The sequence below is a fragment of the Protomyctophum parallelum genome (assembly GCF_964188405.1).
Source record: "Protomyctophum parallelum genome assembly, chromosome: 16".
Lineage (NCBI taxonomy): Eukaryota > Metazoa > Chordata > Actinopteri > Myctophiformes > Myctophidae > Protomyctophum > Protomyctophum parallelum.
Window position 1 is genome coordinate 22005135 of NC_139711.1, and position 24852 is coordinate 22029986.

The following is a 24852-nucleotide window of genomic DNA, read 5'->3' on the forward strand; positions in this document are numbered from 1 at the left end:
TTTTCCAAATGGTCAATACAAATTCATATGAAGTGGTTAATGCATGTTTTGTAATAATAATACAAATTTACATTGATTTACATTTACAAAGCTATCAAATAAACGCAGTGGAGTAAAAGTATAATGTTATACTTCCGAGATGTAATGCAGTAAAGGTTTTGTTAATTGGAAATACTCAAGTAAAGTACAAATATCTCAAAATTGTAGTTAAGCACAGTATTTGAGTAAATGTACTTTCCACCATAGAGAAGCATAACCTCTCATACAGGCTCGACGCGAGGAATCAAATCAGAGAAGGTTTTTTTTTTCTTTTCTTTAATTAATGCCATTTTCCGCATCAGGGGACGGTTGATAATGTGGCATTAACAGACAGGCTGGGCCTTGATTGTCCCCAAGTATTGAGCTCTCGATCGCGAACAAAAGGTAGTTAGCGGTGATTGCTTGTTCAATGGAGTTGCCATTTAAAGCATGCCAAATACGTATGAATTTGTCTAGACAGGACAATCCATAGCCATTGATCAGCTCGTTTGGGTTAGGCCTTGATGCAAGCTGGCTGTGGAGGCCAGTCGATCACCCCCCCCCCCTCCCCAACCCCCCCCACTCCACCCCAACCCCGTCGTATATACTAACTAGAATGAAGAGGGATTTCAGAAACTATTAAGTCTTCCCTCCCCACTAATGCAGTGTGACTCCAACGAAATCCCCTCAAAAAGGAGGAGAAATTGCCTTGGGTTATGGGTCAGTAGACACACTCGCTCGTGGCGTGCGAAAGGGAGGAATGAAGGAGAGAGAGAGAGAGAGAGAGAGAGAGAGAGAGAACGAGAGACCAAGAACAAGAGTGTGAAAAAGATAGAAAGTCACAAAGACATTGTTAAAAAAAAAAAAAAAAAAAGTACAGCCGCTCTCCGAGAACCAGCGGCTTTCTAAAAGGTCATAACGGTAAAGGTCGGTGCAATAAATCCGAGAGACCACTGTTCATATCACTGTACATCCGTCCAACGGAGAAATGTACTATAATTGCTTTTTTTCGCCACGTGTCAACTCCACTCTCTAATCCTGTCTGTGTTTTGAGTGTTGCAACCATGTGGTGCAGCTACTCAAATGCCCAGCTATGTCCGTCCCCTCCCTAACTATGCCCGTCTGTATGCATGTAGGCCTATGTTTAGGGTACCAACAGGTGACAAAGTGGCGCTGTTGAGCTTCACACTGTGCACAGGTGCATGATGGGAAGCTGAGTTTTTATTGCACCACTCACTTCAGACAGGTCTGTTTTTTTTTTTTAATTGTTTATCCCATGTATATCTTCTTGGTCCTCACCCTCTTCCCCCCCCAGTTCATGTCCCCCGTTGGACATTGTGAACCTCTTCATGTCATCTCGTGTGCTTTGAGTTGCATACTTTTAAAGGTTTTATGACATTCATTTTCATTTATTTTTATTTTTTATTTTAGGTTTTATGACCTCAATTACACCCAAAAAACCTGAACTTTGAACATTCAGTGGATTTTCTGTGGTCTGAAGTTTTCTTTGGGGTTTTTTGGGCCTTTTGAGCTACAATGAAAACAGGCAACACAGTGAAACAGTGACATCTGCTGGCAAATCCCATTGACATATATGGGATTTGCAGTAAGTGATGTCACTTGACACTTACTGCCGGCAAATCAGAGCACCTGTTTGAGCCAGAAAACCCCAGATCACAGAAAATCTACTGAATGTTAAAAGTTCATTCATTTTTGGGTGCAATTGAGATTAGAAAACCTAAAAAAAACAAGAACAATTCCAAAACCTTTTTTTTAATGTCACAATCCCTTTAAAAAGAGGGAGTGCCACAATATTTTGTATTTTTCCGTTCAACCATCAACCAATCCCCCCAACGCAAATCCGGTGCTCTCTATTGCAGTGGTTCCCCAAACTTTTTAATGTCAAGGACCCCCACATTTACACTAATTAGCCCGCAAATCTAGCCTGGTGAAACCACTCCCCCTGCTGGACAACATTTACATTCTGCCAGAAGGGTATAGTCTACTCTGTGGGATCTCTCTGGCAGAGACGATGTACTCCGGACCAATTCTGTGAGGAGCGATATGCGGTTGTATGCGGCCGCTAGAGGCGTGATCAACGCCAGACTTATGACACATTGAAGCTGTGCCACAGCACAAATGTAAACACAACCTAACTAGAAAAAGTGCCCTTCTGGGCACAGGTCTCCACCAGGATAGGAATGTAGGACATTGCAGCTTGCCTTCATCTGGTGGTTGGATAAAAGGGCAACAAAAGTAAATTAGAGGTAAAAACACTTTAAGGACAGTTTTAGCGCCACCTTGAGGCTGAGTTGAAATTGTTCATGTGGCATTTCTTCCTCGGCCTAGTGGGAATGTGCGTGCACAATTTCACGGAAATCACGCGATGTGTTCATGATTTGCAGCATTTTGTTTGAAACTGAGCACTCCTGTGAACTTTGGAAGCCAATCTTAACCAATCAGGATGGAGTCTGAGAAATCTGAAAGACCCGTTTCGTTGAATGGCTCTAGAGAGACTGTGTACCAATTTGCGCGATGTTTGGACAAAATCTGTAGGTGTACTGTGCAAAAACTTGTTTTGCACAAAGCGGCCTCCTGGTGGCGCTATAACAGGCCGTTCTGGAAATTTTGGGGCAGAGGTTCATCGTTGGCATCCAGGGAGTGTGTGTGCAAAATTTGGCATGCAAAAACTTGTTTTGCACAAAGCGGCCTCCTGGTGGCGCTATAACAGGCCGTTCTGGAAAGTTTGGGGCAGAGGTTCATCGTTGGCATCCAGGGAGTGTGTGTGCAAAATTTGGCATCGACCGGGTGAACGGTGCCGGAGATTAGCTGCTCACGGACACACACACGGACGGACACACGTACTGACGGACGGACGGAGTGCAAAACATACTCTCCCCCCATGCCTTCGGCCTGGTGGAGACAATAAGACTACAACTCGAAATTATTATGGAGATATCAATCATTTTTGTCCCCCCGCTGCTTCCGGGTTCATCATTTCTGCTTGAGAGAGAGCCCAGATGCAGGCTGGAGGAGGGAACTTGTGAACTCAGTACTGCCGCAAATCTGGCGAAGTCAGGTTACCCGCGAGAAAATATTTTCCAGGAATCCCCATAAGAGAAGATTGTTACGGCTCTGTAGCAGAGATTCTCAACCTGTTTAATTTCAAGCACCCCCAGTTTGATATGCATATTATTCTATCTCTATCTCTGGTGACCCCCGATGTATAATGTAAAATCAATGTTCATTTAACTCTGAGAGTGTACAAATGGGACCAAATGGACCGTCTTATAGTGTGCTTCGATTGTATCAGCGTTGTGAACCTCTTCATGTCATCTCGTGTGCTCTGAGTTGCATACTTTTTAAAGAGGGAGTGCCACAATATTTGTATTTTTCCAGTTTTTCATGTGTCTATGAGGTGACCGTACGACACCCTGGAGTCGTTTTTATGTGCAATGGTGTGGCTTCAGTTCAGGTGGATGACCACCCATCACCACCCACCAGGCAAACCAGGCATACTTAATAAACTGGTGGGCGTGCCCACATAAAAACAACATTTTAACAAATACTGTACACTGTACTGTATTATACCTCCTTGTATAACAATAAGACCTGATGATCATGTTTTAGGGTGGAAAAGAAATCACGGCACTCCATCTTTAAATAATATTTCTGGCGTGGATGTTTTTCGACGGCCAAACCACAGAATTGCAAAACGCAGAAGTGGTATGTCTGTCGGACTCCTACGCCGCAGCATGTGCAAGCGCAACATGCACGCACGCACACAAGCGGACACTGACACGCCAACCACACGCACGCGCACACAGGGATTCACAAATACCCCGAAATGTAAACACACAGTTAGCGGGCTCTGTCTTTGAACACAACATTAAAGCTTTGCATCAGTGGCCTATGAAATTTGCCAATTACACCTCCCAAAAGTACTTTAGGGCTCTCATCATTTTCTTCTCGCGTGGAATGCACGACGCACGAGCTGAATACCTTAGTAGAGCTAATAGCCGCGGTGGAAGCAGTCCCCTCACATCTTCTGACTCGTGTACGAGAATAGCAAAACCACAGTGTATATAACTCTATTCGGTAGGACTTTACTTAAAGGTGCAGGCCTATAATGCCTCATAATTACAAGTAAGATGCGCAAACGCGGGAAGCGAACGCAGCTCGTAAATTGCAATAACAACAATTAGAATAAATTACGTACTTTTTTTTTCTTTTTAGTTAGTAATTTTTTTAAAGTTTTCTACTGTGTGTGTGCGTGTGGTTGTTTGTGTGTGTGTGTGTGTGTGTGTGTGTGTGTGTGTGCTACAGCTGCGCCCTCTGGTGGCGGGCGGGTGGTGTCACAGCGGGACACACAGACAGACACACAGACATGATCTGCAGGGTCTCATAATTAGTGCTCACTGCGTTCGCAATCACTGCGTTCGCAATAATGCCCACAAGGCTTAATAAGACACGTGTTTATAATTATGAATAAAAATAAGTATCAGAAGTGCTGGAACAGCATATAATAATAACTATCCTGCATTGTCAGTCTGACTATGTACAGTACACCAGTGGTGGGCCACTTTGACGATGGCGAGGGCCACTATAGTTCCACACTCCCTCCAGAGGGCCACTATATTTCCACACTCACTCCAGAGGGCCACTATAGTTCCACACTCACTCCAGAGGGCCACCATAGTTCCACACTCACTCCAGAGGGCCACTATAGTTCCACACTCACTCCAGAGGGCCACTATATTTCCACACTCACTCCAGAGGGCCACTATAGTTCCACACTCACTCCAGAGGGCCACTATAGTTCCACACTCACTCCAGAGGGCCACTATAGTTCCACACTCACTCCAGAAGGCCACTATAGTTCCACACTCACTCCAGAGGGACACTATAGTTCCACACTCACTCCAGAGGGCCACTATAGTTCCACACTCACTCCAGAGGGCCACTATAGTTCCACACTCACTCCAGAGGGCCACTATAGTTCCACACTCACTCCAGAGGGCCACTATATTTCCACACTCACTCCATAGGGCCACTATAGTTCCACACTCACTCCAGAGGGCCACCATAGTTCCACACTCACTCCAGAGGGCCACTATAGTTCCACACTCACTCCAGAGGGCCACTATAGTTCCACACTCACTCCAGAGGGCCACTATAGTTCCACACTCACTCCAGAGGGCCACTCACACAAGCTCAGAGCTTAGATCGGCTGATATTAACCGGCTGAGGGCCATATTATAAGTAATATAACGCCATGTTATTGGACTATCTATTGATCATTCAAGCGTTTTCTAATGTTGGAACTTTAATGTTGAAGCTGGCAAAGCTCATTTTCATTACATTTTTAAATAATGTTCTATACAGCAGGTTAACTTAAAGGTATATTCAGTGATTTCACTTAATTCAAATATCACTTATTTTTTTGTTTTGTTGTGATAATCCTCAGTACTATAGAGTGTGCTGGAGAGACAGCGAAATCCATTCACGACGGACGACGTACGTTGCGACGTATATTTTTCCGTCGCGACGTATATTCGAGTACGTCCTGGCGTAAATATCAATTCGTCCCGGCAGAACGGACTCGTCCCGGCTATATCTACCCGTTTGCGACGTAATAGGTTGACTATTATTTTCCGTCGCGACAGAACTGGACTCGTCGCGGCTATATCTACCCGTTGTGGCGTGAGCTGGACTCGTCGCGGCAGAACGTGACTCGTCGCGGCTATATCTACCCGTTTGCGACGTAATAGGTTGACTTTGTTATATGCCCGGGGCCCGGCACGTGCGCAAGCGAGCCTGAGTGGTTCTCTGGGGTTCCAGCAGGCCTTTTTCCGCGCGCATCGTGCCCGGGGAACGGCCCACACACCCGGGCCTGGCACGTGTGCCAGGCCACCGCGTGCACCTTGCCGGTCCGGTTCCGTGGAGCCCTTCGCCGTCCCCAGGCGACCCTGCGTTCCAGAGCTGTCACCTGCCCACCGAAAATAGCAGATCTACCAGCTCCTATACGGGATGGCCCGACCCGCGTCTGTGGACCCCTGGGGATCACGGTAGTCCACGGGGGTCCGTCTGTGTGTGTGTGTGTGTGTGTGTGTGTGTGTGTGTGTGTGTGTGTGTGTGTGTGTGTGTGTGTGTGTGTGTGTGTGTGTGTCGCATGCGTGCGTGCGTGCGAACTTCGTGACAGTGGTGCATTACATTGTATTTTGATTTGAAATAAATAATAAATTATTATTAACGAAAAACATCTAATACTATTTTAAATTGGTCTAGTAAAGTTAGTATTACAGAGTTATTAAAGTAGGCTAATATGAAGGCAGCGTCTCCGCAAACGTGGACACCCGTGGCCCCCCTTGATCCCCAAGGGTCCACGGGGACCCGTACCGCCCGGGGGTCCCCGGACCCGTTTGGGCGGCCCGTCAGGTGGTTTTCGAGCTTGTGGATCTGTAAAGTAAAGTTAGTAACTAATCAGAAGCAAACGTTAAACGTTTGACAAGCAATATGCAAACGTTTAAGGCTTATAGCCTATTTAATCTGATTGGTATAGCTCTGCATGGTTGCTGCTTCTGATACTAACTTTACTAGACCAATTTAAAAAAAGTATTAGATGTTTTTCGTTAATAATAATTTATTATTTATTTCAAATCAAAATACAATGTAATGCACCACTGTCACGAAGTTCGCACGCACGCACGCATGCGACACACACACACACACACACACACACACACACACACACACACACACACACACACACACACACACACACACACACACACACACACACACAGACGGACCCCCGTGGACTACCGTGATCCCCAGGGGTCCACAGACGCGGGTCGGGCCATCCCGTATAGGAGCTGGTAGATCTGCTATTTTCGGTGGGCAGGTGACAGCTCTGGAACGCAGGGTCGCCTGGGGACGGCGAAGGGCTCCACGGAACCGGACCGGCAAGGTGCACGCGGTGCGCGTGGGCCGCGCGTGGGCCGTTCCCCGGGCACGATGCGCGCGGAAAAAGGCCTGCTGGAACCCCAGAGAACCACTCAGGCTCGCTTGCGCACGTGCCGGGCCCCGGGCATATAACAAAGTCAACCTATTACGTCGCAAACGGGTAGATATAGCCGCGACGAGTCACGTTCTGCCGCGACGAGTCCAGCTCACGCCACAACGGGTAGATATAGCCGCGACGAGTCCAGTTCTGTCGCGACGGAAAATAATAGTCAACCTATTACGTCGCAAACGGGTAGATATAGCCGCGACGAGTCCGTTCTGCCGGGACGAATTGATATTTACGCCAGGACGTACTCGAATATACGTCGCGACGGAAAAATATACGTCGCAACGTACGTCGTCCGTCGTGAATGGATTTCGCTCCACCTGGAGAGCTGACCATATAAGGAGTTCCTCCCTGTCCCCAGTTAACCCCTGGGGGTCAAAAAACCTTAGGTTTCGTTTTTGGCTCTCTATCCTGATTGGATGAAAGGCTTAGGTCCCAGCCAAAAACGAAACCTAAGGTTTTTTGAGTGAAATCACTGAATATACCTTTAACCTAAAAGTTCATTTATAATTTGTACTGATAATCTATACATCTATCGAAACTAGTATCCAAGGCTGTGCAATAAATGTACATGTATGTATGTAAAAAGAAAAAGCCTATTTTCTCTGAAATGCAGTGGATATAGTATAATATCTATTCCATTCCATTGTACTTAAGTAGTATAGTATGAGAAAACACACATTACAGCTGTTACAGTCCTCCACTGGTATTACCACTGGTATTACTAAATAGTACACATCACACGCACGCTCGCACACACACACGCACGCACGCACGCACGCACACAACAGCATGCCGTCAGTACTGCCGATGCCACACTATAGCTTCCAGGAGCGCCTCCTACAGGAGGAGTGAGTGCACTACATTGCAGGGTTGACGGCCAGTGGTAGAAGGAAGAAGATTTATTATTATTATTATTATTTATTATTTATTTGTTTTAACTCGAGTTAAAGTAGCAATATCACAATGTTTAGAAAGCCTGTTTTTGTGCCCCCTCAGGGCACAGGTCTCCAACCAGGGCAGGTCAGGTTGAGGCCTCCTTGTGGCGCTATAAAAGGCCAATGTGAAAAGGGTGACATTTCTGCTATACGCCTTGGATGGCAATTGGATGATTTGAGGCATTTTGTTCCAAAAATGTGTTTTGCAAAAATCCACCTGTTGGTGGCGCTATAACAGGCCAATGTGAAAAGGGTGGGATATATTCCTCAGCCTAGTAGGAAAGTCCGTGAAAGATTTAGCGTAAATTGCACGCTCCGTTCATGATTTGAGGCTTTTTGTTTAAAACGGGCCAATCCTGCAAACTTTGAAAGCCAATGTTAGCCAATTTGGATGGAATCTGAAATATCGGACAGATCCGTCTTGAGCACATGACAATAGAGATAGTGTGTAACGATTTGCAGGATTTTTGGACAGAATCTGGAGGAGTAATTAAAAAAAAAGAAATTTTCAAACGTCGGCCTCCTGGTGGCGCTATAACAGGTCGTTCTGGAAAGTTTGGGGCAGAGTTTCATACAGGGAGTGTGTCTGCAAAATTTGGCATCGACCAGGTTAACGGTGCCGGAGATTAGCTGTACACAGACGGACGGACACAAGCACACACACACACACACACACACACGGAGTGCAAAATATACTCTCTCCCCATGCCTTCGGTCCTCACCGGTTATTAATAAACGATAGAAATAGTAATTTCTTGGGTGAACTTCATTAAGTACAATTGGTTCCACCACTGGCTGATGTTCATTGAGACCGTGCGGACACCAAAGCTATAGTTTTTCCTACAGACAAGTCATACAGCACCACACGACTACAGCTAGCAGAGCCAAGCCAGGCCAGGGCCATGGAACGCAGCAAGCTCGCTTTAATACTACCACCACCACAGGCGTAAAAAGGAGAAAAAATAAAGCAACACGGTCAAAGATACGGTACCTGCTTTGTAAACCATGCTTCCAATGTCTGCAGTGAGAGAAAACGTGCAAAGGGTAAGAAGAGATGCATGGGGCAATGGAGGAGGAGGGGGGCTGGTCGAGGTTTATATTTTTTATTTAGTCAGAAAAGCAAGCAACGTCACGCGCAGATGAGCTGAAATGAACCGTCGGTTAGAAGACGAGCTGCAGTAATACACCACTGAGAAGGTCTCGTGTTGCCAAGGATTTCATTGAGCTCATTCTTTTGTTCCATTCTTTTAACTCATTTTTTTAAATAACTTATTCAAATGTGCTTTTTTTAATGTTTTGTGTAAAGCGCATTACATGGCCTCAGCGTTGAAATGTGCTATCCAATTAAAGTTTTTGCTGCATATCCTACAGTGGCCTTGCTTTGCCTATTGCTCTGCAACAAGCTGACATTTGACGATGCAGGCAAAGATGACCTACTTTCAATGGGGGAAAACACTGAGATCACACAGTTATTTCCCCTGTGTGTGTGTGTGTGTGTGTGCGTGTGTGTGTGCGTGCATGCGTGCGTGCGTGCGTCAAGAGGATATTCGTGTGTGTTTGTGTGCCTTGATGATAGGGAAATGAGACTTGGCATCTCGATGCCCCGCCGGTGAATAAAATGAGCGTGACATTCATCCACCCACACTGACACCAACGTCAATATGACAGACGGTGATTGACAGGCACAAATATTATGATATTACGCACGCACGCACGCACGCACGCACACACGTTCACGCAGGCGCACACATAAGCACAAATGTCATTCAGAGATTTCAGACACAAAGACGCGCGCGCGAGCGCGCACACACACACGCACACGCAGGCAGTCCTATACCTGAAGAGCCCGGCAAAGAGCCACTCCGTGTGTCGGCTTTGCCTCTCCCTATCTCGTCACTGACACCGCGGAACAGGTGCTATACTCTACACGGTCTGCGTCTGTGTTTTTTTTTTTTTTTTTTTTTTGCGCATGCTGATGTGCGTCTGCGCACGCATACACGTGCATACTGCGCATGCCGTGGTGTAAAGTAACCAAACACATTTACTTAGGTATACATTTCCAATACTTTTACGTACACTCAACTACTCTCAGCAGCAAATTATTTTAAGAAAATGTCGACGCCAATACTTTTGCACTTCTATTCAAGTACATGTTGAATTCTGGACTTGTGACTTGCAATGCTGCGTTCACACAGGCAGACAAGATCACAGCATCGTTTGTCGCGTACGCCGTCACTTTTGGAAAATCTGTTGCTCACGTGGTCGTCGGCGTCATCAAGCGTGCGTCCGTACAGTGACTCGTGTCATTGCAGCTACTGTAGCATACTGTAGGTTTGTCGCTTCGCATCTGGAAGTTGAACCCGGCTCAGCTTCAATTTGTAGCTTTGTCGCTTTGAGGCTTTAATTTGCAGCAGCTATACAAACGCCGGATGAGTCTTTGCATCATCACGTCACTGACTTCCATTGACTATGAACGGTAGACTGCATGCATCTTTGAACCTGCCCACGTGAACGCATGCGTTTACTTTGAATTAAAACAAATTAGTACCTTTTCCACCACTGCACACACGCACATGTGTGCGCGCACACACACACACACACACACACACACACACACACACACACACACACACACACACACGCGCGCAATGTGAGCTCACCGATTGTGCAGTGCTCTCCGTTCCAGCCCTGGTGACATTGGCACTTGCCGTCCTTGCAGCTTCCGTGCTTGACGCAGAGCGGGTTGCACACGCGCTGGTCACAGCCGGCGCCCGTCCAGCCCTCCTCGCAGCGACACGCTCCACCCATGCACACCCCGTGCGTCCCACAGTCCACGGAGCACACCTCTGCAGGGATAGGGAGGCCATAGGAACAGTTTTGGTTTATTGTTGTGACGAATAAAAGACAGTAGATGTGTGGGGTGCACATACTTTTTTATTTTTTTAAGTGGTGCAACCACTTCTACATCCAGCATGCAATGTCCGTGTACCTGTTTGTGATGTGTGTACCTGTGTGAGCACGAGTGGTGTGCGCATGCGTGAAATTGGAACGAGAGAAGTATGTGACATGGCTGCCACCTGCTGGACGCAAACGATACAGAGAAGAAATTGGAACGATACAGAGAAGAAATTGGAACGATACAAATTGGAACGATACACAGAACCAATAGACGGGAGTTGCACCACTTGGTTCACACTGGTGTGATTTTTTTTTACTTGAGAGCTACTTTCAAAATGACCAGCACAACAAGATCTTTGGAATAGCATTGCTGCTCTTACATATATATATTGTGTTTTTTTTCCTTTTACTCCACTACATTTATGTGATAACTTATTTAGTTACTAGTTACTTTGTAGGAGGTGATTATTTATTACAAAACGTACACTAACCACTTCAACATTGCGGCCATTTGAAAATAGCAGATCTATTTAACACATTCTATACGGGAACCCATTTTGGTGTTAGCATTACGTTATGCTTTAGCTATTTAAAAATAGCAGATCTACAAGCTCATATCGCGCCACTCGGTGGCGCGATATGAGCTTGTAGATCTGCTATTTTTGAAAAATCGAAGAACGACTGACATTTTTTAGAATCTGATCTCAGGTCAGAATGGGTCAATCAGACCAATGTGTGTCCAGTGGAAACCTCGTATGAATCTGATCTCAGGTCAGAATGGGTTAAAAAATATGTATACACATTTGATAACTTGAAATGGGACATTCTGCATGATGACTCCTTTTACTTTTGGTACTTTAAGTACCTGCTATTGGTCTATGGTCTGCTATTTTTGAAAAATCGAAGAACGACTGACATTTTTTAGAATCTGATCTCAGGTCAGAATGGGTCAATCAGACCAATGTGTGTCCAGTGGAAACCTCGTATGAATCTGATCTCAGGTCAGAATGGGTTAAAAAAAAATGTATACACATTTGATAACTTGAAATGGGACATTCTGCATGATGACTCCTTTTACTTTTGGTACTTTAAGTACATTTAGATGCCAGATACCTTTGTACTTTTTGTACGTTTTGAATTCCGGACTTATACTTGGAATGGAGTATTTCTATATTACTCTATTTATATATTCTATTCTATTCTATTCTATTGTACTTAAATAGAATAATAAAAAATGTGAGTAGTTGTTCCACCACTGCATGTATGTACGGTATGTTCACCGTACTACGGATAACTAAATTAGGCGATCAGCGGCGTGACGAAAACCACGTGGTGAGCTTGTACATCTGATATTTTGTACCTTTTTTGGAGGGGGACTAGAATTTGCAATAAGTCACTCTTGCTAAATGCCTAAATATTGTAAATACACAGCAGACAGGGTAACTGTTCCCCACGTGGCGTCCTCGCCAAAGAACAATAGGGTTTAGGTCCTTAACCCTTGGACTACCAATCCCAATTTTTTTGTTTGGGTAACAAATTGGCATATTTTTAATTCATCGTTTTAACATACAAGAAAGATCTGGTGGTTTGAACAGATGGTTTTTCATTGCTAGTGTATTCTCTCGAATTGCCACCAGATGGCGGGAACGCACCATTATGCTGATTTTGGCCAAAATAGACGAATCTTCCTAAGACACTTCCGGTTCAACGATCAACAACATCCGGCAGTATTTTGACCCTAGTCACTAGCTTGGCTGTTCCGGATTGCTAAGCTAATGCTATATTTTTCATAACTAAGTCAAATTAACCTCAAATCAACCCCAAAACATCGCAAAATATCAATTTTTTTACAGCGACGCACATAGAGACGGCGCGCGTGCACGATAGCGCACGATCACACGGATTTCGGCCGTTTTTTGGTAAATTACATCCAACATTAGTGAGATTAGCGAATTTTTTTTAATTTTTGCTCCGTTGAACCCTAGATAACTGACATTGATTGACATTCCGTTAATTCCGTGAAGGGAGGTTTGTATTTTTAGAAATATTCAGTTTTTTCCGTTAATTGTAGCCCAGGGGTTAACATCGTCGCCATTTCCCTTGAGCGGTTTTGATCCCATCAACTGCAGCTGTTACTTATTTGTTTTATGCCGATTTTGAGTCTACTAAAATAGACTACCAGTGTTCTGCGGTGTTGTTCACAAATGATATTGTATCGCTATACATTATAGATACAGTCCAAGAAAAATAGAATGACTTCGTATATAATATCTGTGTCGGGGGCTGTTTAAACTATCTGACTTATGGTATAATATAGATTACTGGAAAACTGTTGCACGAAACCTCAAATAAATCTTCCACAAGTGAAGTGTTAATAAATGCCAGAGATGTTAGATTGAAATCATCACAATGTTTCAGTGTACACAGTTCGTTAAGTAAATGGACCCACGTAAGGTCCATTTCAGTTCCATGTTGTAAATTAACACAGATGATTTACTGGCGTGGCAATGAAATGACACACAATGGAAGCGGTAGAGTCTCGGCCAGCTCCGGATGGATACGGATAGTTTCCAATGAGCCGTTCGTGAAGCTAATTCCTATGCAGTGGTGGAAAGTTAACTAAGTACATTTACTTAAGTACTGTAGCACTTTTGTACTACTTTTGAGGTATTTGTACTTTACTTGAGTAATTCCAGCCAATCTACAAGCTCACAATGCGTCGCATTGGCTATTTTCAAAAGATTTGCAATACATTTGAAGACTTGAAATGGGACATTCCAAACAATGAGTACTTTAACTTTTTGTTCTATAAGGTACATTTTGAACCCAATACTTTTGTACTTTTTGAATTCCGGACTTGAAACGGAGTATTTCTATATTGCAGTATTGATACTTTTTTTACTTAACACAACCAATTTCTTTTAATAGATTTTGAAGTTGATCATCTTTGCCCATGAAGCTTTCAGAAGGTTCCCCTTCCATGGCCATCATCATTCCATCATCTCAGAATGTCGTTTTACATCTGAAACATTTTCTAAATATGAATGAGTGTTTTAACCCATTCTGACCGGGCACCCATTTTGGTGTTAGCATCATGTCATGCTTTAGCTATTGAAAAATAGCAGATCTACAAGCTCATAGCGCGCCACCGAGTGGCGCGCTACGAGCTTGTAGGTCTGCTATTTTTGAAAAATCCAAGAACGACTGACATTTTTTTAGAATCTGATCTCAGGTCAGAATGGGTCAATCAGACCATAGTGTGTGTCCAGTGGAAACCTCGTATGAATCTGATCTCAGGTCAGAATGGGTTAAGTAAAACATTTTGGAAATGTTTTTTATATCGCCCATCCAGGTGTACAGTATAACTACACACCCATGGAGCAGTCGGGGCCCATCCATTTGTACAGTATAACTACCCACCCATGGAGCAGTCGGGGCCCATCCATTTGTACAGTATAACTACCCACCCATGGAGCAGTCGGGGCCCATCCATTTGTACAGTATAACTACCCACCCATGGAGCAGTCGGGGCCCATCCAGTTGTACAGTATAACTACCCACCCATGGAGCAGTCGGGGCCCATCCAGATGTACAGTATAACTACCCACCCATGGAGCAGTCGGGGCCCATCCAGATGTACAGTATAACTACCCACCCATGGAGCAGTCGGGGCCCATCCAGTTGGGGTCGCAGCTGCAGAGACCTGTGTCAGGTATGAAGGCGCCGTGGCCGTGGCACTGGTCCGGGCACTGGGCCCGGGGCAGCTCGCAGTGCGGGCCCCCCCAGCCGGGCTTGCAGTGGCACTCGCCGTTCACGCAGATCCCGTTGTTGGAACATGTCGGGTCGAGGCAGTCCACTATATATCACGTGCACGCACACACACACACACACACACACACACACGCACAAGGCAAAACACATCGGAGAGGAGGGAAGGCGCTAGGATGAGACGAATGGCTCTGGTCAAACAGAGTCAGTGTTAATGACACTAATGAAGGCTCTGTTCCATTGTGGTCAGACAGAGTCAGCGTGCTGCTGTTGTGCATGTTGGCTCACTGGAAACACTCCGCTACGCCAGTGTCCTTGAGTGTCCGCACATGGACTTGTAAGGGTCCATTTGGTTCCATATACACTCTCAGAGTTATGGGGGTCCTTGAAATGTAAAAGTTTGAGAACCACTGCACGGTAAATGGAACGGGACATTAATTATTGCGAACGCAGTGAGCCACTTACTATGACAGCAAGGGCTGAATGTCTGTGTGTGTGTGTGTGTGTGTGTGTGTCACGCTGTTACACCACCGGCCCGCCACCAGAGGGCGCAGCTGTAGCACACACACACACACACACAGGGCGCAGCTGTAGCACACACACACACACACACACACACACACAACCACACACACACGAGCTGCGTTCGCTTCACGCGTTTGCGCGTCTTACTTGTAGTATCATCGGTAACACCTGTGAAGGAAGTAGGGACGAGATCCAGAAGTGTAGGAAGAGTTAATCTGTGTGCATATAGAGCCCATTGAAGGGAAACGTTCCATGTGGAAGGAAGCATGAGGTCAGTCCGCTGCTCTCCCCGGGTTGGCAGAGGGAGCGTATTGCGCCCAGATAATTGACACTGGGTGATGAAAAAAGGGTTGCAAAATTGTGGGATGAAAATGTTCTTAAATGCCATGATGTGAGGACGGAGATCCTATATATATACCGTGTGAGGGGGGGAAAGCACATTGTCATTATGTGTATGTCCCTGTGAAATGCTGCCGTGTACACTGTGAACGCCCAACTCGTCATTTCATCTCATCTGCCGGAGTACCTAATACTGTATGACATGAAAGAATGTGACATTTATGCCCGATGCCATAAAAACCCAAGTGCCGCCTGCGCATGTCCTCGATGCATGTACATGCACTCCTGCATTTATGAGAGAAATTCACATGGACATCGTCGACGTCGTGTCATAGGATGCTTGTTTTCAGAACAATAGGTTGGAAATGTTTCCCTTTAACAATAAACCATTAATAGCAAAGCAATTAATCGTTGAGAGGGGGAATTAGTGTTGAAAGGAAATTAGTATAGAAATTAGAAAGGATTTTTGGTCAGTTATGCGGGGGTAAAACACACACAAAAGGAAATGAAATTGATCAGACGTTCAGCGTGATCATTATAGCAGCATAGAATTATACAATACAAGACAAGTGAGCCGTTCTTATACAATACATAGTGTCAAGTGTCGGCTTTCTATCACGCAGAATGACGTGCGATACCCAGATGCACGCAGGTCCGTTGTTATTCAGAAGAAAACATAGCTGAAAGTGAAGACGCCAGGGTTTAGAAGATGAATGAACCTGTGTTTGTTTATTCATTACACGATGCTGAAAGAGTAAGACAAAAATAGAAGAATTCCGCTGTGTATAAGGAAAAACAACATCACAAAGACAGAGAGAGAGAGAGAGAGAGAGAGAGAGAGAGAGATCGAATAGAACACCATAGTGACACTGGAACAAAGGTTATGAATTAGCAGCTGGATACAAAAGGGAATGACAGATGACAGAAGGCACTAATTTTCTTTTCCCCCCTCATTCTTTGTTCGTGTGGAGAGAAAAAAGGGGAGAATGAATTATTAGAATATTATCAAGACTTCGTTATACTGAGGCAATTAAAGATCACACTAACGAGAGCACTGCTGTTAAGAGATCTGTGAGTGACACTCACTGATGCCTTGTGTGCATGTGCGTGCGTGCGTGCGTGCGTGTGTGCGTGCGTGCGTGCTAATGCAATGAGGGAGAATCTGACACTGTCATTCTGCCAGGCTGACAGGAGACTGAGTGGTGAGTGAAAACCAATTTGACAAATGACACCCCCACCCCTCCAACTTTCACCCCCCCCCCCATCTTTCACCCCTCGTCAGCTAGCTAGATTGACCCTAACCGCGCCTCTACACACATGCACACACACACACTGCACAGACAGCACACAAAAGCCCACACACACCCACCCTCACACATTCCCTCGGCCTTCCGTTTCTGTTTGCCTGGCAGAAACGCTTGGCTCGCGGTTATCGATTTTCACGTCGCCGAAGCTCCAGGTGAATTGTTTGAGGGACTCTTCCGTGATGAAGATCAGATGTGAAGAGAGAGAGAGAGAGAGAGAGAATGAGAGAGAGAGAGAGAGAGAGAGAGAGAGAGAGAGAAAAACACACTCATCAGATATTGTCCACGAGCCAAGAGCAAAATTGGATGAGGGTGAGTGAGAAAGAAAGAAAGAAAGAAAGAAAGAGCAGGAGAGAATGCTGACCTTGTTCTCTGGTGCTCTGCGGCATGCATCTCTCCTCCCTCACCCATGCTTCTATCTGTCTCTCATGCATCTCTCCTCCCTCACCCATGCTTCTATCTGTCTCTCATGCATCTCTCCTCCCTCACCCATGCTTCTATCTGTCTCTCATGCATCTCTCCTCCCTCACCCATGCTTCTATCTGTCTCTCATGCATCTCTCCTCCCTAACCCATGCTTCTATCTGTCTCTCATGCATCTCTCCTCCCTAACCCATGCTTCTATCTGTCTCTCATGCATCTCTCCTCCCTCACCCATGCTTCTATCTGTCTCTCATGCATCTCTCCTCCCTCACCCATGCTTCTATCTGTCTCTCAGCGGTCTACCCTCTTCTGACGTCAATATCGGTAGAGGGCGCTAAGTCCACGGGTTCATGTAACTTTTATTTGGCATTGTAATCCCCATAGGGAGATTTTAGATCGACTCAAATAAGAACTGTGTTTGGATATCATATGGGTCATATGATTCAACTGACTGAGAGAAAACGCTTGTGTTACTGCTGCTAGTTACATTTTCGCTAGAAACAGAGTAACTAATTCAGATGGAATATGAAAAGAAAAATAATGAAATTAATGTCATAAGAATACACAACTTGTATTACATATAACTTTGCAAGTGCTTTTATTTTCATGAATTAATTTATTTTTAACATAAATGAGGCTCTTATGTGTGGGACCTTGATTAGCCTGGCTAATCAAGGTCTAAATGTAGACGCACATTTGATATGAGATATTTATTGGAAAATATAAATAAAATAATAAATAATAAAATAAAATAAAATTAACTGTGTATATTGTTTGCTATGTTGTTGACAATCTACTTTAATTTAGTATGTATATTTATGTGATTGTGACAGTATTAGTCACTTTTTTGGATGTTTGAAATTGTGACCACTTGCTGGGGACAGGCTAAATACAGGCGTTTTTGGGTACAGAGCCTGCTTTTAAGACTGCATCATATATGACTGACTGACTGTCGTAAAAAATTCTTAGCCTATATGAGACCATTTTAATTGGACCACATGTTATTCTCCATTCTCCAGAAAAACGTCCATGAATCAGGAGATGAGCGAGTGACGTCAGGACTTTGGCGCTCAATTCACTTCCACCTGAACCCCTCACCACCTCCCTATTCTCTCTCTCTCTCTCTCTCTCTCTCTCTCTCTCTCTCGTACGGTGCTGCTGATAACTCTTAAAGAGAGGGATCAATAGAAGCGATTCCATCCCTTTAATAAAGGTGAAGTGTACAAACTGTACACCGTTCGCTCCCTCGCTTAGCAGGAGATGATCTTATGATGAGCTGTCCACACATGACGTACTGCCGTGTGTGTGTTACGGCGTTATAATACCTCCCTCACCCTCTGCGCAGTTGGCTCCCTTGTAGCCCACGGAGCAGACGCAGTTGCCGTCGGCCGCGCAGGTCCCGTGGCCGCCGCAGAGCGGGTCGATGCACTGCGTGACGGGCACGTCGCACTCCGCCCCCTTCCAGCCGCTGTAGCAGATGCACGAGCCCTTGTCGTACTGGCCGTTCCCGCTGCACAGCACCGGGCAGGCGGCTGCAGCACACAAGGAGAGAGAGAGAGAGAGAGAGACACACACAGGGGTCACCGACATGTTCGTACATGCACGGACAAAATGTGTCGTGACAAAGACTCTGCCTTGTCCGTGGGAAATTTTTAGATTTTCTGTTTTACACTGTTCTTAGCTTACGCATGTTTCATGATAAATGCTTTTATGTGATGTATTCCCATGCTTTTGTTCTTGCTTAAATGTAAGTCGCTCTGGATTAAGAGCGTCTGCTAAATGCCTAAATTGTAAATTGTAATTGGTTCCATGTGTACACTCTCAGACTTACAGACCCGTCATGGTCATTCAGGGCTATCTAGTTGGGTGTTAATGGTCATATTATTGTATTGTCCACTCATGTTGTATAGTATATGGCCGTGGCAAAAATGGAATGTTGACAAAAATGTCCACCACAAGGCAACATGGCGATGACCCCTGGAGACACAGCAGAGATAAATATGCTATAGATCTATCTGGGCACACAACACAGCTGCAACACGGAGCGACAGAGAGAAAAATACCCAAGTCTCTCTCTCTCTCACACACACACACACACACACACACACACACACACACACACACACGCACACACACACACACACACACACACACACACACAGTGTTGTTGTGGGCCAGATAAAATAATATCAGTAGTAAATGGTTTATTTATACAAGGTAAGCAAAAATATAATAATGCAGTGCAAGTAATAAATAATGCATTGCAAGAATTAGGAACATCACATATAAATCATAAAACAATAAGTGCAATGCAACATTAAGGACGTACAAAGGACAACGCAGTAATGAGTTGGCAGTAGGTCTGTTTTCGTCAGTGGATATACTTCAGCACGAAGTTCAATCCAGTGTCGCCGAATCATGTTGTGGTGCAATTTGGACTGGGAGTGAATTAGCCTTAGTTTGCTCTTCCGATTGATTGCAATGTCTACGTGCGCACTGCAGCACCGGAGACGCCAAGGTAAACACCATTGCTCTTTGCCCCGGGCTTTTTTAATGGCGATGTTGTTCGGGCGATATAAGCCAGGGGTTTGACTGAGTCCAGCTATGCTGGTCAAAGGCCAATTTCACAAATTTGAGCTTACTGCATGGCCTTTACTCCCCACCTTCCGTTAGAATCTTTGCGGCGTCTGTATTGAGTTGTAAAGGCGATAAATGTCCCAGGAGGGACGAGATACTTTGTCGACCCCGACGAGGTGCCGTGTCCTTATATGTTTCAGGTAATGAAGAGGGTTATTTAAGGTTCTCTGTACTTGGATCGCGATTTTTCCGCTTTCACCAAACATAGCCAATATACAAGTGTCAAGCTCGTTGTGAGCTTGGAGGTCTGCCGAATGTTCCCCCCGGAATATGGCTGCTTGGGTTCAAGTGGTTTTGAACTTTAACTATTCACCAGTCCCCTCTATCCCGGGGAACAGACACTCAGCATCCATTAGCCTGTGTGAGCGCCACTGCCTTTTAGGTAGATTATGAAGTACTATTTATTCTACGATTGTATGTTTTTTTTCTTTCTTGCATTATCTGTATTCGTATTCTTATATCTGTCTCTGTTTTTAATGCTGACCCTGGGAGCTGTGCTCCCAGATGTCCTCATGTGCACTTGGTGTGCAAAATGGCAAATAAAGTCTATTTTAATATCTAATTGTATGTAAGTATTGGTAAGAAAGAGAGAGTATAGAGCTAGAGAAAGAGATTTCAATGCTGTTAATTGTTGTATTTGTAGATTGTATATTTTTACATTTTATCCCTAGTCATTCAAATGTGCACCAACCGGTTAATTGGCTAAACATCATTGTGCAGATCCTAAGTCATGGATGTCATTGAATTTCATTTCATTTTTTTTCTGGGAATAATCTTTTGCTAGATCTTTCAACAATTATCTGCACTTTAAAATGCACAACAAATACATTCATCGTGTTGGATTACCCATGTCAAGACATTTTCAAGTCTCCACTTGGTGATTTCCATACCATAATAAGATAAATGGAACCGAATGGCTTCCTCAAAATCAAACCAATGCAGCATATTTTGAAAAATGGTATCAGTGGCTAGCCTCGGTCCCAGGCTTACTCACCTGCGAAGAGAAAAGCCTGGTCACAACCTAGGGGCCGATTCATACTCCTATTTTACCGCTGTTTCGGCGCTGTAGTGCCGAAATGATTTCGGCTCGTCAGAATTTTTCAGTAGCACCGAAGAGCCGACTTTAGGACGGTACCCGCCCCCCCGAACCTCAAATGACGTCAAATTGTAGGCTTTACAGCGCCGAACCGACTTTTATTCGGCTCTAAAATAGGAGTATGAATCGGCCCTAAGGCAGAGACGGTATCGGCGGAGTAAATATTTCCAACTGCTAGATGGTCCCTTAACCCAAAAGAAGGGGCACAGTTAAAGGTGTTTGACATTACTCTGTTGCTGTTTATATACAGTTCGGTACAATAAACTATTCATTCAATCCAATTTACACGCAAAGGCACCATCATGGAAATAAGCTCTGGGGCCTTTTCCGGTGTTGTGTCCTATTTTGGCAGATGAGGAGATTAAATATTGCTTAATTGTTATTGTCATTGTCTGCATGTTTATTTTATTTATTTGTATTATAATTTTGATGAGGTTAAATATTGCTTAATTGTTAGCGTCTGCATGTTTTATTTTATTTATGAGATTAAATATTGCTTAATTGTTAGCATCTGCATGTTTATTTTTTATTTTTATTTGTATTATAATTTTGATGAGGTTAAATATTGCTTAATTGTTAGCGTCTGCATGTTTTATTTTATTTATGAGATGAAATATTGCTGAATTGTTAGTGTCTGCATGTATACTGTATAATTATGTCTTCATGTTCTCCAACTAATGCATGGGGATGTACAGTACAGGGAATCATGTGGACTAGATTGTGATTGCAACAGACGTGGTGAGGCACGGGAAGCGCTCCGGGGCTGACACACGTCAGGCTGAATGACAGCAGGGCTGCTGCTGACAACTACTGTCACGGCACAACTACGTACATGTGATTTTTGGGAGATTTTGAGGGGGAGGGATGGAACTTGATAACCGATACTCGGAAAGATCCGATAACAAGCTTATTGAGTACCCGTTATCAATAAGCTTTGGGGCTTATTAACACTAGCATGTCTGAAGTAAAATCAGACACAAGTAGCATGTGCTTAAATTCACATTTATACATTTTTTCAGATGTCAAAAAGAGATGATGGAATGATGACGGTCATGGAAGGGGAACCTTCTGAAAGCTTCATGGGCAAAGATGATCAACTTCAAGATCTCTGAACTGAAAACATAAACGAAGACGTAAAAGAAGGATAAGACACATGCATCTACTGGCAACTGAAAGTACCATTCTGACCTGAGATCAGATTCATACGAGGTTTCCGCCGGACACACACTGGTCTGATCAACCCAATCTGACCTGAGATCAGATTCTAAAAAATGTCAGTCGTTCTTCGATTTAAAAAAAAATGGCAGACCTACAAGCTATGAGCTTGTAGGTCTGCTATTTTTCAATAGCTAAAGCATAACGTAATGCTAACACCAAAATGGGTGCCCGGTCAGAATGGGTTAATCTGAAAACAATAGAAAAATGTTAAATTAAAATAAATAAAAGAGCACAAAATAAATATTGGGGAGACACTGGATACCTTTGGCACAGTCCATCCCATGGAACCCCGGGAAGCAGTGACACACACCAGAGTTACATTCACCGTTACCATGGCAATTGCGCGGACACTCTTGCACTGAATCTGTGAGAGGGCGAGAGAGAGAGAGAGAGAGAGAGAGAGAGAGAGATTTTGATGTTAAGCATCAAAGCCCGTAATTAAATCATTGGCTGTGCTGGTGGTTAAAGCCAGCGGGTGATAAGACCCCTGTACGGCGGGTCTCCAGACAATCCAACGCAGCGCAAACACTGCGTTTCATCCAATCCCATGTATCTTTCATGAACACACGCATTGACATACAGTATGCCCCCCCCCCTCGAATCCAACGCTCCTTCATTGGAATCCTCAAATGTCCAAAACCCGTTTGCTTTTTTGCGACTACAGTGAAAGTATCTAGATGTGCAAGCTTGTGTGGATATGTGATTTTCGTTGCTTGCTCACTCCCAATCTTCCGCACATAGTCTGAAAACCCACCTTTTCAGACTCCATCATGGCCCATAGCACTTACCCCACCCCCTTAGATAGCATTTCTGTAGACTTAGATAGCATTTGATACAGACTTATAGCATGTTATGTAGACAGCACTAAAATTGCATTGTATGTAGTCATAGCACGTCATAGTACATAATGTATAGCATAGTAGTATAGATATATAGTTTATATGTATAGTCTCATAAGATAGATATATTCCACTGTTACTTTCTTAGCTTACGCATGTTTCATGATAAATGTTTTTATCATGAAAATGCTTTTTGTTCTTGCTTAATGTAAGTCGCTCTGGATTAAGAGCGTCTGCTAAATGCCTAAATTGTAAATTGTAAATTGCTTTTGTGCGACACTTGTAGGACGAGGGTCGGGAGTTAATTCACAGGAACGGATGAAAAGTTGAAAGATGGAGACACGAGGATTTTGCACGACGGCAACGACTTGTTTTTACACCGCGAGATATATTCACCCTACCTAAGTCACGTAGTTTGACCAAATACTTGTTTATTTGGTCAAAACTACGTGACTTCATTGGAATAGCATTGAGGCGGCCATGAAACACAGACGGAACATAGAATGTTCGTTTGTACGGTGTGTATGAGGCCCCCAGACACACTCATATTCTCCTCCTTTCCGATGCTAATGATTCATTTCACCTCAATCCACGCGGGCACTTCTCTTCCTCTTATCACGACGCCACTCTGTCTTTCATTCCTCTCTCCCTCTCTTCAGCCCACTTCTCGTCGCCCATTCGCTCCACTCCGCCTTTGGCCCCATTCTCTCCTCCCCCACACACACACACACACACACACACACACACACACACACACACACACACACACACACACACACACACACACACACACACACACACACACACACACACACACACACACACACACACACACGCACACACTCCCTTCAACAGATGAAAGCTTCGCCACTTCAATTCTTCCTCCCCCCAGCTCCATTCATGTCAATCCACATGCTGCGTCCCCGTCCACACATCGCAGTAATGCCTCTACTAAATGGCCACTTGCAGCTCCTTGAAAGTCCATTTACACCTGTGCGAGGAAGAAGGAACTGCACTCTGTGGTTTGCTCATGGTGTGTGATCATAAACTATTAGGAGTAAAAGGAGAAGAAGAAGAAGAAGAAGAAGAAGAAGAAGAGAAAAAAAGTGACGTGCGTGCGTGCGTGCGTGCGTGCGTGTGTGCGTGCGTACATTTACTTACTTACTTTACTTGAGTATTTCCAATTTCCAATACTTTTACTTCTACTCAGAGCCAACATTTGTACTTTTACTCCACTACAATTATTTGAAAACTTACTAGTTACTTTGGAGATTTTGATTAGGAAACATACATTAACCACTTCAACCCTATGCATTGCGGCGGTGGTGTCCCAGCGAGTGGCACTAAAGCGTATTATTAATGCCCATTATGCACGTTTCCATGCCAACACAAACAATGCGACAAGTTGAGTCACTGATTGCCCCCCTGTCTCTATCTGGTGAGAAGGTGCACTAATTAGTGACATTATCAGCTGCTGTTGAAACAGAGCCGGTATAAGTACAGTACACCGCTGGTTTACCGTCAAAGCACTGAAATTAAACTATTCCCTCCCTGACTGCCGTTGCTGTCGGGGTGGAAAGTAACGATATATTGTACCATGGTCATTTATCGATTCAGACAGGCCACAATATAAATCGACTTGACCCATTTTGGCCTGACGTCAAAAAAAAAAAAAAACATTCGCTCTGAAAGAACACATATTCAAAGATTTGTGCCACATTTTTAAGATTTTTCAAAAATAGCAGACCCACAAGCTCGTAGCGCGCCACTCGGTGGCG

At 44.4% G+C, this 24852-nt stretch overlaps 1 protein-coding gene across 1 annotated transcript in view; it reads right to left on the reverse strand.

Moving 5' to 3' along the window:
- Nucleotides 1-24852, reverse strand: part of tenm2a (teneurin transmembrane protein 2a) — a gene marked incomplete at its 5' end in the record, with an annotated part of 299282 nt that overhangs the window by 59766 nt on the left and 214664 nt on the right. Inside the window, 4 exon segments of the mRNA XM_083786230.1 lie at nt 10689-10874; nt 14582-14782; nt 18619-18816; nt 22498-22599. Coding sequence (XP_083642356.1) covers nt 10689-10874; nt 14582-14782; nt 18619-18816; nt 22498-22599 — 687 coding nt within the window.